The sequence below is a fragment of the Nematolebias whitei genome, chromosome 4 (assembly GCF_014905685.2).
Source record: "Nematolebias whitei isolate Nwh7 chromosome 4, NemWhi1, whole genome shotgun sequence".
In the NCBI taxonomy this organism is placed as follows: Eukaryota; Metazoa; Chordata; class Actinopteri; order Cyprinodontiformes; family Rivulidae; genus Nematolebias; species Nematolebias whitei.
In genome coordinates, this window is record NC_056501.1 from 8812371 (window position 1) to 8829574 (window position 17204).

At 42.6% G+C, this 17204-nt stretch overlaps 1 protein-coding gene across 3 annotated transcripts; it reads right to left on the reverse strand.

Moving 5' to 3' along the window:
- Nucleotides 1-178: 178 nt before the first annotated feature.
- Nucleotides 179-15648, reverse strand: LOC119408378 (matrin-3). Of its 3 annotated transcripts, XM_037675181.1 has the most exons (22): nt 15474-15648; nt 12828-13702; nt 12635-12696; nt 12524-12562; nt 10059-10135; nt 9951-9979; nt 9731-9853; nt 9529-9654; nt 8890-9006; nt 6579-6703; nt 6013-6494; nt 3948-4038; nt 3733-3875; nt 3495-3661; nt 3072-3138; nt 2970-2995; nt 2741-2869; nt 2530-2660; nt 1427-2462; nt 1237-1309; nt 476-597; nt 179-384 (listed from the first exon to the last, which is right to left on the reverse strand). In XM_037675181.1, exons 2-22 carry the CDS (start codon nt 13665-13667, stop codon nt 352-354), a joined length of 4038 nt encoding a protein of 1345 aa, XP_037531109.1. In that variant the 5' UTR covers nt 13668-13702; nt 15474-15648; the 3' UTR covers nt 179-351. The 3 variants fall into 3 exon arrangements, with proteins under 3 accessions (XP_037531109.1, XP_037531110.1, XP_037531108.1); XM_037675182.1 differs by lacking the exon at nt 15474-15648 and having other exon boundaries at nt 3495-3658; nt 12828-13764; XM_037675180.1 differs by lacking the exon at nt 15474-15648 and having other exon boundaries at nt 12828-13764.
- Nucleotides 15649-17204: the final 1556 nt, after the last annotated feature.

A 17204-nucleotide genomic window follows, 5' to 3' on the forward strand; every position in this document is an offset into this window, starting at 1 on the left:
AAGTTTCAGTTCAAAGCATAACTAAACATGAAGATCAGTGTTTAAGTAAACAAGTTAAAAATGAACAAGTAGATCTTAGTAGTTTTAGTTCTGTTGTTGCCATGATGGCCAGGGTTTTGCGTCCTGGACCTCAGCGTATCTTTCCACTACTAGGCAGGAAGTAGTCCAGTAGACCTTCTTAATGTTGAGTAATGTGTGTGGCAGTTTTACAAAATAAACTGTTTTATTAAACATGACGTTTGTTTTGTTTGGAAACTAAAATTACAAATTTTCAATCAGTTATTTCTGCTGAACTACAGGAAACTAATTGTAAATTTTCTTTAAAAAGCTTATACTCCATTCGCGCCACACTTAGCTCGTCCACGGATCCTTCCCCGTCTTCGCCTGAAACCAACACAACAGAGACGTTTTAGAGAAGCTGCAAACACAAACTCGTCAACAGCTGAGAGGTAAAACAGACGGTTTCCATAGTAACCTGGTACTTCCTGTAGTGCTCCAGCGTGCTGCAGTGGTCCTGTTTGGCTTCGTCCTCGTCCATGAAGATCCGTTCACACAAATAACAGAAGTAACCGACGACCGGACGCACGAACTGTGATCCTGCAACAACAAAAGCCAAGGGGACAGTGAATGCACCATGGTTAATTTTACAGTTAGTCATTTTAAACCATGTTGTGTTCAATGACGCTTCTCAAAACAAGTGTTTCACTAGCGTCGACCACATTCAAACACAGAAAACTCAGTTTGGAGATTTTTTTCAGTTAAAACCAACCAAACTGTGAGGTACAGTCATCCCTCATTTATCGCGGAGATTACGTTCCTGAAATCCCCGCAGGTGAAAATCCGAGGCTTTATAAACCCTCTCAAACACTTAACAGTTTCCCCTACCATTATACAAGCTGAGTGCCACGCTTACTGAGCAGACCTCCCCCGAGACTCTGACGTAGCTAGCGCTAAGCTAGTGGCGTGCTAGCTAAAAAGGCTGAAAGCAGCACTCATGCTGGAACCCCCCCCCCACACACACACACACACACCACTTGAACACTGGCTCAAACAGTGCACAGCTCAGATGTGCATTGAAGATAAACGTGCAGTAGTGCACAGCATGTTCATTACACACACACACACACACAAAAAAACTGGGTTTAAAAAAACTTTTGATATATTGAGGGACTGTACAGCAGAAACTGTATACCAGTACTTCAGAAAAGGTGTGAATGACTTCCAGGTGAAACTCACCGACAGGTTTGAAAGGCTTCTCTGGTTCTGCGGCACCCTCTGCTGGCGCAGGCAGTTGGTCCATCTCTGATTTCTGAAAACACCTCAGGTCAGCTGGGACTCGGTTCTTAAGGTTTCTTACAGTAAAATGAACTCTGAAGTCTCTGCAATGTCTATTTACCCAACATCAATAGTAACTGACATCTGATACCTGCTTAGGTGGTTCTGGATGATCCAGTTTCTCTGATTCCTTCACTTCTGGTTCAGAAGTTTTAGTCTCCAAACTCACTCCAGTCGACTTTTCTTTCCCATCATTTGGTTGGTTTGCATCTTCCGGAGTTTCTGTCTTCACAGTTTTTACAGGTACTACATCGTCCTCAGGAGTCCCCTTTCTTTTGTCTGTCCTCTCCTCTGGACCCTTGCTGGACGTGGATTTACCCTTTACAGTTGTTCTTCCTGTCGGTTCCTTCTCAGAGATGTCCACGACTTCTTTTTCTTCACTCGTTTTGTTTGAAGAGTCCATTTCTGGAATCTGTTCAGACACTTCTGTCGCTGGTGTCTCTGTGACAGTCTTCATGTCTGAGCTTTTTTCAGAAGCGTTCTCTGACATCTCAGTTGTCTCTTCTGGAGTCACTTTAGACCTGGTCCTTCTTGAGTAAGCTTGACTGGAATGATCTTTCTCTGGAATATTTTTGGACCTTGTTCTTCGGTTGGAAGACTTGACAGATGTCTTTGTCTCTGGAGTCTCGTCGGTCTTTGTCTCTGCCGTCTCGTCGGTATTTGTCTCTGGCGTCTCGTCACTCTTTGTCTCTGGAGTCTCATCTGTTTTTATCTCTGGCATCTTGTCGGCCTCCGTTTCCTGACTCTCCTCAGGCATCTCGGGCTCTGCGGGTTTTTCAGGGGAATCTTTCTCCAGAGTCTTTTTGGACCTCGTCTTTCGGTTTGACGTCTTCGTCTGTGGAGTTTTTTTGGACCTTGTCTTTCTGGCAGGTGTGCTCTCCGATGTCTCTTTCTCGTGAATCTTTTCGGGCGTCTCCATCTCCGATGTCTCATTGGTTTTTTCCTCCTCAATCGTTTCAGGCGTCTCTAGCTCCGGGGTAGTTTCGGACCCCGTCTTTTCATCTGTAGTCGTCTCTGTCTCCATATCTAGAGTTTCGTTGTTGCTAGACATGTCCAGTCTTTCACTCTTCCTGGTACCCACGCCGTTGCCGTCGCTCTTCTTCTCCTTATCTGACAGGACAGGCAACCTGTAAACAGAAGGCAGATCAGTGATGGCTGACAACCAACAGGAAGAGAGTGGAGAGAGGTTCTGACCCGTCGGTGAGCCTGGAATATTCCTGAGACAAGCAGCCAATCAGTCTGGTTCCATTGATGTAGACGGGTTCGGAGTCCAGGACTTGGACAGCACTCTGAGCCTCTGAGGGAGTCGACATCTCGATGAAGCCCTGAAACAAAGTTAATTTATCTGTTAGTTTGACCAAATCCGAACCCGACGGTTTCTTGCGTTTTACTGAAAGGTTCTAACCTGCTGCCGGTCCTGCACCAGGAGGTAACGGACCACCTCCCCAAAACCTCTCATCACTTCGATGAACTCCATGTCGGTGTAGTTCTGCGGCATCGTGCTGAAGAAAATAACACTGCTGGATTCTGAGGACTGCAACCAGAAACTCAGTCTGAGTTTTTACTCATCGTTCTGACCCGCCCTAACAGGATCTGAACACCAGATCCACCAAATCTGATTTCTGAAGACTCACCTTCCCCTGATCCTGAACAGCTTCACCTGCAACAGACAGGAACTTCAGAACCTGAAGAAACTTTAGAACCGAACGTTATTTTACAGTTTTCTATTTGCCCACCTTCATCCTCACAGCCCACTTCATCCAGAGTGATGCAGTTCTCCAAGTCCACAGGGAAACCAAACTCCTTCACGCAAACAAAACAAAAATCCTTCATTTTTCTCTTTACGCTGAAAACAACCAATTGATCTACTTTAACTCTTGAACATTATAAAGCTTTTCTTTAAACCAGTCATGGGCACATGACAAAATGAGCACAGAAACCAGTGTCCCAATTGTAAAACAAAAATTTAATAAACAAGTAAAAATCCAGAGATGTATGTTCTGGTCAATCCTCAACCCGCCTGCTGCCATTAGGTCATAATGACAAAAAGACATGGGTGAAAACTTTAGAAGTAAAATTGGATGAATTATAACATTTGTGTATTTTCTCTCATAGTTAATCTGCTGAAAGTTCATTTTAGAAGTTTTGGATGTTCTTACCTCGTCTGCTGTGCTTGCAGATTCTTCACGTTCCTCCTCATTCCTCAACCCACTCCTCTCCTCAATCTCTTCAGTCTCAATATTTTCCTTCTCATCAGCCACTTCATCCATCACCATTTCTTCCTCCTCCCTCTGATCATCGCTGTCTATGCTCATCGCCATCTCTTCTGTGAATTACCAACTTGTTTATCTTTCCAAGCATCATTTTCAAACTGATCTGCTCAGTTTTTGTTTCTACCTCGTTCGACTGAGTCAGCTTTCTCTTCAGGATGGTTGGCTTCTTCTTGGTTCTTCTCTTCCAGACGTTTTGCATCAACACCCTCTAACTTGTCCTCTACGATCACCTTCATCCCTTGGATGTCGCTGTTGTCTGCAGCAAACCTGAAGGAACCGACACTTTGACTCAGAAAATGAACATTTTCAAACTCACTTTTGAAGCTAAGCTGAACTCACTTTGCTTCATCACCCATCTGCTTTTCATCTGCAGCATCAGGTGCTTTGTTAGAGTCGTGTTCATGCTCGCCTGCAGATTTGGTCTCTGTGTCTGTAGGCAGAAAATTATCATGTGACACAAATCATCAGTTATTCTGAACGGCAGACGAATGAGCACGAGCAGATTTACTTCAACAACTCTTGTCAGGATGAAACTCAAACCGTCTGATCATGATCAAGCCTTAACATAAAAAATAAAGAACTACAACTACTACTTAAAATGGGGAGAAAAAAAGAACTACAAAAGTCTGAGGAAAAACTGGTTCCAGAGGATATAAAAGGATCTGGATCAGCCAGGAGCTGCTGATCATAGGTGGGCCCATTTCTAGAAAAGTAGCAGTTTTGCTACTCTCGAGTATAAAGGTGGGTTTTAACACACATACCGAGTCAGAACCACATCAGCAATGGCCTCAGAGAAGCAACTGTTGCTATTCATTAATCTGGAAAGAGGCAAAGGTCATTTCCAAACTATTTGGAGTTCATCATTCTACAGAAAAAGTTTATTCACAAGTGGAAAACATTTAAGACCGCTGAGAATCTTTACACAAAATTAACCCCAAAGGTCAGACTGTGCAACAGTAAGAAATGAGCTCAATCTCAGAATGTACAGGCCTCAGCAGGTTCAAGGATGGAGTATAGAGTAAAAGAAAAGGTCTAAGCTAGGCTAATGGTTGGATACCCAAAAGAACTCTCTGAAAAGCAACACAGTGGTGTGAAAAATTGCTACATTAGCTAATAATAAACCTTTATGCTTTACAATTATGGTAAATGTGCCACCATTTGTTGTTTTTTCAACGTTGACGCAAATGATCAATGTCCGTGTTTCTACAGGAATGTGAGCGGCACATAGTGTTTATGTTGATGGTGCTGAGGCTGCTGAATTTATTGGTCTGCCTTAGTACGTCTAATCAAACATACCCGTTAACTCCTGGTGGACTGAGATATTCAGCACGGTGGTGGAGGGCTGACGGTTTGGGCTCCTCACCGAGCATTAACTGAAAGGATTCTGGAGTCCATCTGGCCAACAGCTGAAGCTTGAACAAAACTGGGTAGGACTATGATCCCAAACCCAGCAACTAATAGGGATGCACTGATCCAATTTTTTCACTTCAGATACCGATATCCGAGGATTCGTATCAGTTGATACCAATCCGATACGATCTGATACAAAGTGCTGATTTCCATTCAACAAACGCAGCGTGCTCTTTAGGGTGAAATCTCTGGAGATGCTTCATTAAGTTGGTAGTGTTATAGCTGGAAGTTTTAGTACGTGCCACCTCTTGGAACCGTCGCTACGCACAAATTGCACGTAGCTGTCGAATGTGTTGGCTGAGGTAGTGTGAAATAGTTCCAGATGGCTGATCCTTTCGCTCGCTCCATTTTGAAAACAATCTGTGAGGCGAGTTTGCTAGTGCATGATGTCACTCAGAGCACAGAGCGTAGAATTAGAGTGAAAAGATCTGCCCAGTCATGGATCGGTCATATTGTCACGATACCCGATCCACAAGGTTTTTTTTCGATGTCGGGACCAATACAGATATTGGTATCGAATCGGTGCATCTCTACCAACTAATCTACAAAACAATGGGTCAATAAAAAAAGAATTGAGGTGCTACAATGATCCAGTCAGAGTCCAGAACCTCAACCTGACTGAAATATTGTGGTTGGACCTTCAGAGAGCTGAGCACAAACCTAAATGAGCTGAATCAACAATGGAAAGAAGAGTGGGCCAAAACTCCTCCACAACCATTCGAAACACCGATAAAGCCCTACAGAAACACGCCGAGTGTTCTGCTGCTGAACGAGGTTTTACAAGCTGCTGAATCAGGGAACCAGTTTTTCATGATGACACAGTTTATCTTTTCAGGTAAATCCCAGTTCAGTCTTTAAAACTGAAGACGTTTCTTGTTGATGTTGAAGAAGTTTGTAATTCTGTTTTGGTTTTAATGATCAGGATCAATAAAGTTTTTTTTTTTTTTTTTTTAAGAATTGATCGGATCCTCTTAAATCAGGTTTAGTTATTTACCTGGTTCCTCTGGCTTCACTTTTTTCTCTGGTTCTTTCGGCTCCTCTGTTTTTTCTGGTTCTTTAGATCCTTCTGGTTCCTCGGTCTTCTCTTTGGTCTGGTCCTGCCCAGTAGAGCTGTTGCTGGATTTCTCTTCAGACTTGGACCTGGTCTCTTTGCTAGATTTGTCTTTACTTTTTTCTCTGGACCTGGACCTGGTTTTGGTTCGTCCTTCTCTTTTTGACCTGTCTCTAGACCTGTCTCTAGACTTGTCTCTAGACTTGTCTCTAGACCTGTCTCTAGACTGTTTTTCACGGCTGGATCGCCCTTTAGATCTGTCTCTGCGTCTATCTCTGGATCTGGAACGGTTTCTGGACCGCCGTGTAGTTTTGAACCTGTCCCTAGACCTTGACCTGGTCTTTCTTTCCTTGCTGGATTCTCTTGTGCTGCTCGTGGTGGTTTGGTTTGGTTCTTCATCGCACCTAGTGGCCAGTGTAACCCGCCTGCAGAACAAGACAGAATAGAACCTGAATTACAAGCTGATCAGGAACCAGGAGTCAGTTTTTGTTGGACTGGCTCAGACTCACATGAGGGACTTGTACTCTGTGGAGAAAGACACGTCGATGGTGTCATTGTTGATCTTCAGAACATTTGAGGAGTAATAATCCACCAGTTTCTTCGCATCACCAGGAAGTTTCATCTCAATGAACGCCTAAAACAAAAAGTGAAGGTTCTGAAACTGAGTGAGAAAACTGCCAACGTCCAAAGAAAAACTGAAAGACCTTTAAAATGTCTAAAGAACCGATTATCTAAACCTGGAAATGAAGATCGGGTCAGAAGTTTTAAACAGAGTTGGATCAGAAGCTCTGATCAGGACTAGGGCTGGGCGATATGAACCAAAATTAATGGCGATATACGATATATATCTCAATTTTTTTTTCTTCCATAAAGTAATAACAAAAATATATTTCAGAGTCAAAGCTTTGTCACAGTTGTCACACAGGCACATTTATTAACAACTGTAACTGTACAAAATAAATGTCTAAAAAATAAACCATTTACATATATTAAAGTTTGTTTTTAGTAGGGTATTAACAGAGTACTCGAGTAATCTACACATCGATTGCTAGGACATCTATCGATGTTAAAAATGTAAAGTCAGGTATCCGTAGTGATGTCATATTATGTGACCACCGTATGACCGTAGGGGGCGGTGTTGCACTGTTGCAGGTCACAGAGTATGGTGTAACACCTGGTCCTATCCACCGAACCAGAACCAGTTTTGGTTTAAGTTTCGTTTTTGACGTGCTGCGTTTCTTCACGTTTGCAGTTTAATAATAATAACTAATACTTTAGTTTTTTCTGTGACTTATTTGCAGTATGATAAATGGTAGGAGCATAATATACGCTCCCAATGTTTTGTTGGTCTTTTTTTTTGTAAATAATTACCTTTTTTTGCAGTTTTATTTATTTATTTTTGTATCTTGAGATCTATGACATCATCAAATACTCGAGTTCTACTCGGGTTTTATTATGTTAATGTCGAGTTTAAAAATTATATACTCGTTCAACCCCTAGTTTTTAGACCTTTTTTTAACGTATATTAAATAATAATCCTCCCCAGCTGCACCGTCTTCTCTTTGTTAGTACGCATGTGTGAACTGCAGCAGTGAGAGCGAGGGAGGAGGAGGGGGAGGCTGCATGAAGCTGGCTGCACAGACAGGCAGAAAAAGAACTACTGTCCACAGACTTTCAAGTCTTACAGCGAGAGCTCTGGACTATGCTACGACTTTCCCTTAAAATTTAACGTCTTCTTCACCGGCCTATATGTACATGTATGACGTCTATTTATGTTGCTTTGCTGTGGTAGTTTTTTTTTTAATGCCTCAAATCGTGCCCTGTCTAGGACACGGTGTGAGAAAACTTTTTTTTATACCGTTTCTCCTCATGTTTTCTTCCCTTTTCTCATCTAAGCAAAATATTATTCTGAATAAGAATAAGAGGGCCGCGCTTTTTATAGTAGCAGCTTCGTGCACTCCGCCCATCTTTCGGACGACCGTACGTACATGTTCTCGTTGTATCTCGGTGCAATGACAAAGTTTATTCTGATTCTGAGGTAGCGCCACATTAATAAAACAGTGGCTTATCATATCACTAAAGATTCAGTCCTTAGTGGCTAACAGCCATCTTGTTAGCCGCTAAGGACCGCGTCTTTAGCGGTACGATAAGACGCTGTTTCATTCACATCACCTCTCATAAGACACAGCACAGGTAAAAGAGTTTCGTATCCTAGTTTGTCTCAGAAGCTTCACAGTCGGAGCTGCAGCACGAAGTTTAACACATGCTTCATACTCCACCTTATAGTGCTGATTTAAATGGTGAAAAAGTTTTGTTGTGCTCGAACATTTTCGTCAGGACTTATTTTCAGCATTGTTTTCTGTTGCACATCTGACAAATCCAAATCATCTCCAAATAAAAGAGCCATTTTTTTCCTGCTCACCAGTTCTGCGACTTACTCTCTCTCCATTTTGTGACTAATTGTGGCTGCTATGTGCCGCAGGCAGCTGCTCCACCTGGAGAGACTTTGGAAGCGGGGGAGAGCGCGTGGGTAGGGGCCGAGTTTGGAGTGAGTGAAAGGAGGGGGACTGTAGAACTATATTGTTTATATCGAAATAATGTCAATTTATATTGCAAATAAAATTATTTCGATATTTTTAAAATATCGCTGTATCGTCCAGCCCTAATCAGGACTGAAAATGTTTAAAAGAATCGGATCAGAAAAATAAAACTCGACCCCACTCATCAGAATGAAGAGAACCTTTAAATTGCTTTAAACTGCGTCCGCACTTCATTTAACTTCCTGTTTTCTTTACATCTCAAGTGTTCGGTCCGACTCACCTTGGATGGCAAGAACAAGCAGTAGAGCGGCTCGCCGAATCGTTTGGCGATGCTGATAAGATCTGAGCGTCCATCCTTTCCTGACGGAGCCGGAAGGAAACCCACCACCTGAGAGCTCTGGGGAGACAAGAAAAACATCTCGACCGATTTATGTCGGACTGGGGCAACAAGGTTCAGACTCAGTTAATGTCAGCAACAGAAGCACTAACTGCTCTGCTGGGAAAATGGAATCAGAATCTCAAAAATCTGATTTTTATTGGTAAATTGAACGCATCACAAACATGCCGGCTCAGACTCAAACAGCAATTCTGCAAGGTAAAGGAAACCCCAAAGTTAATCCGATCAGGGGTGTGTGTGCATGTGGTCTGGTCTCAGTAGGGATGAAGCAAACCAGCACCCAAAACCCAGGTATATAGTAAAACACAATCCTAAAATGGAGGTACATACCAAACTGAGACCCTAAAACCAAAGTATGTACCAATTAATGATCCTAAAACTGAAGCATGTGACCCTCCATTTGAGGTACACAATAAAACGCAAACTGAAAACTAATGCAAGTGCCAATGCAGTGATGTAAAACCTAAAACCCCATGAAGCCTTGAGTCTGTATTGCCCATTCTTAGTTTTCCGGTGTCCTACCTGCAGGAAGCTGAAGGTGTTGGAGATGCTTAACTCCAGCTGATATTTGTTCTCAGCTGGATCCATGTTACTGTAAAACTTCACCAAGTCCTTTGCCTGATCAGCAGTACCCAGCTCCACAAAGGCCTGTAGAGTTCAAACTGTTACCGTGGGTTTAACAACCAGAGTGTGTTCAAGGGTGAGAAGAAGCAGGTAGACTCACCACAGATGGAAACATGAGGATCTTTCCCATTTTTCCAAACGGTTCGATGCATTTTTGCAGATATGCCTCATCCACAGACTGAGCTGGAAACTTCACACACACCACCCTCCCTTTGTCTGATGGCTGTCAGGACAGACACACACACGTACACACACACGGGTGACGCAGCAGCAGCTGAGATGATCTCAGATATAATCTTTTAACAAGTTGCAGTTTTTACCTTTGTAATTTTCTTGTTTGGCCGTCCCACTGTTGAAAACAATAAACATCATGTTAGAACCGGATTTTGAACCAGAACCATACAAATATATCAACATGATGGGCCTACCATAGCTCTGACCGGTTCTTTGAGTCGATGGGGCGGAGCTTGCTCCAGACATCCTTTTATGTGATTGGTCCTCATTTCTTAAACAAGAAAAGTTTTGTTCAGGATGCTGCTGATGTGGGTTGAGTGTCAAATGTGAACAACTAAAGAACAATTTGCTCATTTATTATTTATTTATTGTCAATACATTACAGAGTAATTCTATGGAAGGAAAAATGAACAGCCAATGATATGATCAATTAAGGTATGTCCAGAGAAGAGATATCTGGATGTTTTTAGCTGCTGCTGACAAGATTCAGATTTGTTTTTGACAAGCAGATGAAGAATGAGCAGTGGTGAATAAGATCCTGAGATCAATCAATCCATCGATCAATCTTGTTCCGTCCACCTGTTTCGGTGGCATCAGCTTGAGGGAGATTCAGACATCTCTTTCCACAGCCACCTCTTCCAGTGCTTCTGAGAGGACTCAGGTATTCCAAGGCCAGTTGAAAGACACAATGTGCTCCTCCATAGTCAAGTACCACGCTAATCGCTGCATTTCTATTTGGTTCTTCTCAGGTGTAGCTGTGTCTCCATTGTAACCAAGTCTCCCACTCTGTGGATGGAATTGTTATAGCAAAGAGGGAAAAGCGGACAGGGTCTTCATAGTTCATATTCTGCTCAACAAATTGGGCTCAACAGCTACAGTCTACTGACACTGAAATTGTCTGCTTAAAGCAGTCCGCTTGGAACCACAGATGAGGTGGTTCCATAAATGGTGTGGTGTTGAAACCGTGGAGTAGGGGCTATAGTCTCGCCAACATGTCCTGGGTCTTCCCCGGGGTCTCCTCCCAGTTGGACATGCCCAAAAAATCACCTTGGGAAGGCAATCGGGGGCATCCTTACCAGATGTCTGAACCACCGCAGCTGGCTCCTCTTGATGTGGAGGAGCAGCAGCTCTACTCCTGAGCCTCTCCCAGATTACTGACCTACTCACCCTATCTCTAAGGAGAGTCCAGCTACCCTGTAGAGAAAACACATTTTGACCGCATGTATCCAAAATCCCGTTCTTTCAGTCACTATCCAGAATTACTGACCATATGTGAGGGTCGGAACGTAAGCGACCGTTAAGCAGAGAGCTTCCTTCTTGCAGTTCAGCTTCATCTTCACTACAATGGACCGATCCAGAGTCCATAATACTGTAGAAGTTGCACCAACCTGTCTGTAAATCTCACATTCCACTCTTCCCACATTCATGAACAAAACCCAGAAATACTTGAACTCCTCCACTTGAAGCAGCACCTCACTTCCAACCCGGAGGGGAAAGTCCACCCTTTTCCAACTGAGGACCATGGCTTCTGATTTAGGGGTGCTGATTCTCATCCCAGCTGCTTCACACTCGGCTGCAAACTAGAGCGGTTCATGTTTGGTTAACCTGACCATAACAATTTGACCCAAAACGTTTTGTCATCATTCTCCTGTTTTGTCTTTTACTCTGAATCAACTCAGTCATACATGAAGTACTGCACGTTTCCCATGAGTCCCATACGTGTACGTGTCAGTAAGATGGGGATGGGAATTAATATTTTCTTGAAGTGGGTAGCATAATGGTGCGTGAGGACGCGCACACAGCGCTTCAGAGGTTTTCATCCAACATTCTGGATGTTCTTTAACAATTTAATTCAATTCAGTTTATTTATAAATGGACTGCACTTATAGAGCACTTTTCTATCTTATCCAGATACTCAAAGCGCTTTACACTACAATCTGTGTCCTCATTTACCCATACATTCATAGACTCTACTAGATCTCTACAAAGCTAATTGAACAAATCATTCTAAAGAGACTAATCAGTGCTTTGAGATCACATTCATACACCGATGGGACACACATCAGAGGCAATGAGGGATTCAGTGTCTTGCCCAAGGACACTTCGACATGCGACTGCTGGTGGATTCAAACCCCCAACTCTTGCATTGGAGGACGACTGCTCTAACCACTCTGCCACAGCCGCCCAATATATATAAAATAGTTAAAATGTTTCATTCAAAACACTGCATCTAATTACTAGCCTCATGCATAGACTTGTCTTCAAGGGAGTTTTTCTAAAAAAAACGCATCAATCTACTGTTTGTACCAATGTTTTTTAGTTTTTTATTTTAACCGTTTTAAATGCCATCAGCAGCCAGTCACATGTAAAAGCACCTGTTTGGGTAACATCAGTGTCTGATGCAGCCAAAGCTGGAAGAAAGCCTCTGAAAGACCATCAAAATGTTTAAAGAACTGTTGTTCCTAACCACTTTAAAAGATTTAAGTAAATTCTGGAGTATTTGAAGTAAACTAAAAAAAACTAATGTCTTGAACAGGAGTTCTGGTTCATAGATCTGAATCTTTACAGATGCTTTAAGGGTGTTACCTCTAATGATGTGGAAAAAGTGTCAATTTACTAAAATCAGATTTAATGGACAATGATAATAAACGTTACTGACCTGCTGGAGCTTTTAACGCGACAATCCCAATTTGGAAACCTGGAAAAGAGAGGAAGTAATGAGAACACTGAACAACAGAACACTGTGTGTGTGAGTGTGAGAGAAACTCACTGCTGTAGCAGCTTGAGCTGTCCATCTGCGTGAATGGACTTGTTGACGTGATCCTGCCAAGCCTGGAACACAAACAGAAAGTGAGTCCATCACTGTACTTCTTGCAGACAACTCACCTTCCATCAGACCACGCACCCCATACAATCCCACCCCCCACTCACCTGCAAAAAGTCTTGAGAACAGGTGAACTTACCTTTTCCGACAGCACTGTGATGTCACACAGAGCGCATGAATATGGGTACATCGATGGCACCGATCCGTGGAAGTCCAGAGCTTGTTGCTTAGAGGGCACAGGAACGGGTACCGGGTCAGCACTGGGCAACCCAGAGCTGCGGGGGCGCTCGTCAAGGGGAGGAACTGATCTATAATCAGTTTTTCCAGTTTCCAAGAAACGAGGAGGACGAGATCTGTTGAGTTCCACTGAGCTGCAAGAAGAAGCGGCCTTACCATAGTTTGCGAGGCGTGGCCTGAGGTCAGTGTCCTGCACAGGTCTGACTGATGAAGATGATGATCGGACAGAGCTGTGAGCCCCCCAGCGGTCTGAACGAGTTTCCAATTGAGGGGCAGCAGGTGGGATCAGGTGGAGTGGGTACTGTACCGGTTGCTGGCGGAGTTTATCCCAGTCTAAGGAGGCGGGGCTTGCAGAGGGTCTGTGGGTGGAGCTAAAGGAGCGAGAGGAGGAAGAGGAAGGAGGGGGAGTAGGAGGTCTGGCAGGAAAAGGTTTAACCGTTCCCTTCTTGCCTTTCATCTGTTTGATAAGGTGTGGCAGAGACTCAATGGTCAAAACATCTTCAGGCAGTTTGGCGAGAACTGCCAGATCTCCAGGTTCCAAACCACAGCTTGCCAGGAGGCTGAGGACGCTATCCTGAGGACCCTGAGTCGGGTGTGGCGCTGCCAAGCTCCTGGAGGATGAGGAGAAAGATTCCTGAGGACGTCGGTAAAAGTCCTCGCTGGCTGCAGAGCTGTAATGCCGTGGATCTGACTGGGGATCGGGGTCCGCCGGCGCCTGTCTGTACGGGTAGTTTTGAGACATGACTGGACCCTGTGGAGAAACGCTGGGAGCGTTTCCTGTGGACAGAAATGTCAGGGAAGACAAGACATTTAAACTGTGAACCCTAAGGAGGATCAGCTGTTCTGGAAGGAAGAAGAACCAAAACATCTAAACACCTTCACTTAAAGGTTGGGTTCTGAAAAGGAAACAAAATTTTAAATAAATAAATCATTCTAAAACTAAACCAGAAAGTACAAAAAAACACACAGGGGTTCTTGTGTTTACCTTTAACAGTATAAAGCCAAGATGTCTTAAAGAAACATTAAAGTTGTTAAAACCAACGCTTCTTGATTCCTTGTCATATTTCAACAGATGATCCACATGGACCCACAGAACCATATAGACTGGGGATTACTTTGTTGGGTCCTTTAATCCAGAGCTGCGTTCAAAAACATCTCTTTAAACTTTCCTGAATGACCCAGTCCAGAAGCGGTGCCAACATCTCTGTGTTCCCTCTGAGTTGAACCATTTCCACCAGTGGAAACCTGGATCAAGTGGATCAGGATTCCAGATCTTTGTTAAATGAATTGAACCAAAGATGAAGAGGAACATCCAAACAGTACAGCCTGCACAGAATGAAAACCCATCGCTGTCCCAGGTCCATTAGTCCCTCTGCTTTGAAGCCGTTTAACCTGGACTTTATTCATTTGGATAAAAAAAAAAAAAAATCAACAAATTAACTCCAGTTTTAAATTCTTTATTACATCTTGTTTTTAATTTGCTGTAGTTTGTTGACATAGTGAGCTTTTGAAAAATTTGGAGTAATTAGTCTGACCCTGTGGTATTGTTAACAGGTCCAAATGCCTGATTCTGAGATGGTCTGGATAAACAGAGAGGCGGCCACTCCAAGAACAAAGCTCCAGCTCTAAACACTCAGCCACATGAACAAAGACGAAACCTTCTGAAGGAACGTTTTAATGGTCCAATGAGAGAAAAATAAACTTCAAGAATGTTTCACTAAGTGTTAGGTACGGAAGTGGTGGCATCATGCTCTGGCTCTGCCAGGCTGTACAAAGAAAGGCAAGTTTAAAATTCAAATTTTGTGATGGTTCTGTGCTCAGAACTGGGGCAGTACTAATGCAGAACTTTTAGCAGAAACATTCAATGCCTGCAAAGACCACATATTTTTCCAGGGATATTTGAACATTTTTCACAAAAAGTAAAACCACATTAAGTTCTCAATCCAATGGCTACAGACGAAGAGGCGACTGGTTCTGGATTGGCCCGCCTGCAGTCCTGTTCCCAAGGCAACCTCATCCTGTTGGACACCTTAAGACAAAACGATACCCGAGACTCTTCACCTGTTATCCTCATCGTCAGAACCTCTAGTGTTGAACTGTAACTGAAATACCAGAGTTCATGCTCAATAATCCAGGTATAAAATCCTGGACAGTAACTGGAATGTGTTGCGGCCTGAATTAAAAATAAAGTAAAGCAGGAAATAGCTTGACTTCATTCTTTCAGATAAGAAATAAAATGAAAACAAACAGTATGTCAAAGTCTTTCGTACCATATTACCTTTTTTTTTTTTTATTGTGTAAGAGAAATATTTCTGACAAAACGCAGAGATAAACGGGCCTGGTTAAATCAATGAATGCTAACCTTGCCAATATTTCACTATTTAATAAAAATTGACCCATCTGTATTTTCCAGAGGCATCCGTCAGTTGAAACTGAATAAAAAAAATTCAATGGCGTTGATATTATTTTGTTTCGTTTTTGTTATAATGGCGACAGCCGCTAACGGTTAGCATCAATTAGCGTATACAAAACAAGCGGTGAGACTCACCTCAAATAAACGGTGGGCAGTTTCAGATAAAACACGAAACTGTGTGACGATTCACAAAAAAAAGACAAATGTAAATAAAAACGCTGTTGTTTATAAAAAACAGAAAATAAACACTAGACGCTAACTGACGGAGATTTTCTGCCGTTTTTTCCCCCCCTCTTCCTGACCGGAAGTGATGTTCTTCTTCGTTGGTTTGGTTTGACGTTTGTGAACAATTCGGCAGCGTTTCCGCCACCTGCTGGTGAGAAATGTGAAGCGTGGAAAAAAAAAAAACCTAACCGCCCAGTCTCAATAAGAAAATATTATGTGAAAAAACACATTTAAATTGTATTTATTTATTTATTTACTGTAAAATATCTAACCAGACTGATCAGACCAAACTGCACTTTTCCTATTAAAAAACTCTGTTGTGTGTCTGAAACATTTAACATTCATTTCATTTGTTTATTTTCTTTGCGTAACAGACAACATCAATCACTTAACTGTTTGTTTTAACTGTTAAAACAAGATTCAGCGGATTTACCGTAGTTAACTCTGTTTAAGCTCTATTTTTATACTTTGTTGTATTCACACTTGCACTGCCTGCTGACACTTTTAAATCTCAGGCCACCATCTACATTCTGAACTGACTAATGTTAAAACAATCAATCAATCAATCAATCAATCAACCTTTATTTATACAGGTAAATCCCATTGAGCCTCGAGGACTCATTTACAAGAGAGACTTGATTTCAACAAAGAAAGATGACAACAATGGACAACAGCAACAACAATAAACAGTTATAAAAAAGCATACTACAGTTTTTTTTTTTTTTTTTAACAAATAGGATGGCTAAAAGGAAAAGGTAACAAAACAAAAAACAGCTAGATTCCAAGACAAATGTAGAAAACTAAAAACAGGAACATGTCAGCATTGGACCCTGCCAGGTGTCCAACAGATTCTTAAAGCCACTTAGAGAGGTCAAGGTCGAGAGCTTCAAATTTTTTTGTAAGATGTTCCAGGAAACAGGAGCGGAGTAGGAGAAGGCCCTTTTGCCTAGTTCAGTCCTCATTGAGGGAACACTGCAGGTAATAATGTCCTGAGAGCGCACTCCGTAGCTGCACTCACGCAGAGACATGTAGGAGGAGATGTATGAAGGCAACAGACCAAGAAGTGATTTAAAGATGAAAATATACCAGTGAGAGAGTCTGCGTGAAGTTAATGATGTCCAGTTAACCAATGTGCAGTGTGCAGTGGTGGGTACGATAATCACAGCCAGTTATGAATCTTAGTGCACCATGATAGACAGCATCCAACAAGGATGCTGTCTATCTGTCTGTCAAGGATGCAAGGATCAGGTCAGTTTCTGCGTGAATGAACTGTGAACTGACCACTGATGGACTCCTTGACCCACCGCCCTGTTAGGAACTAAGCACTAATTCACACTGAGTAAACTGATGAACTTCCCAACCTTCTTCTTCTTCTTTTGGCTCTTGCCTCTTCAGGAGTCACCATAGCGAGTAATCCTCCTCCATCTCACTCTGTCCTCTGTGTCCTCTGTCCTCACTTCAGCTACCTCCATGTCCTCTCTGACTGCAACCATATATCTCCTCTTTGACCATCCTCTTTGTCTTTTTCCTGACAGCTGCATGTCTAACATCCTTCTATAATATCTTTTACTTATGATGTTCTGATTATTTTTTAAATATATCCATCCATCCATCCATCCATTTTCTTTCGCTTATCCGGGG

Bases quoted from the DNA above. Each gene is read 5' to 3' on its own strand.
- LOC119408378 (XM_037675181.1), bottom strand. From the start codon at position 13,667: ATGTCTCAAAACTACCCGTACAGACAGGCGCCGGCGGACCCCGATCCC. The intron at 2,870-2,969 runs GTGAGTCTTCAG...TTCTGGTTGCAG, and splicing joins CTGTTCAGGATCAGGGGAAG to TCCTCAGAATCCAGCAGTGT. The intron at 598-1,236 runs GTGAGTTTCACC...TTGTTGTTGCAG, and splicing joins GAAGCCTTTCAAACCTGTCG to GATCACAGTTCGTGCGTCCG.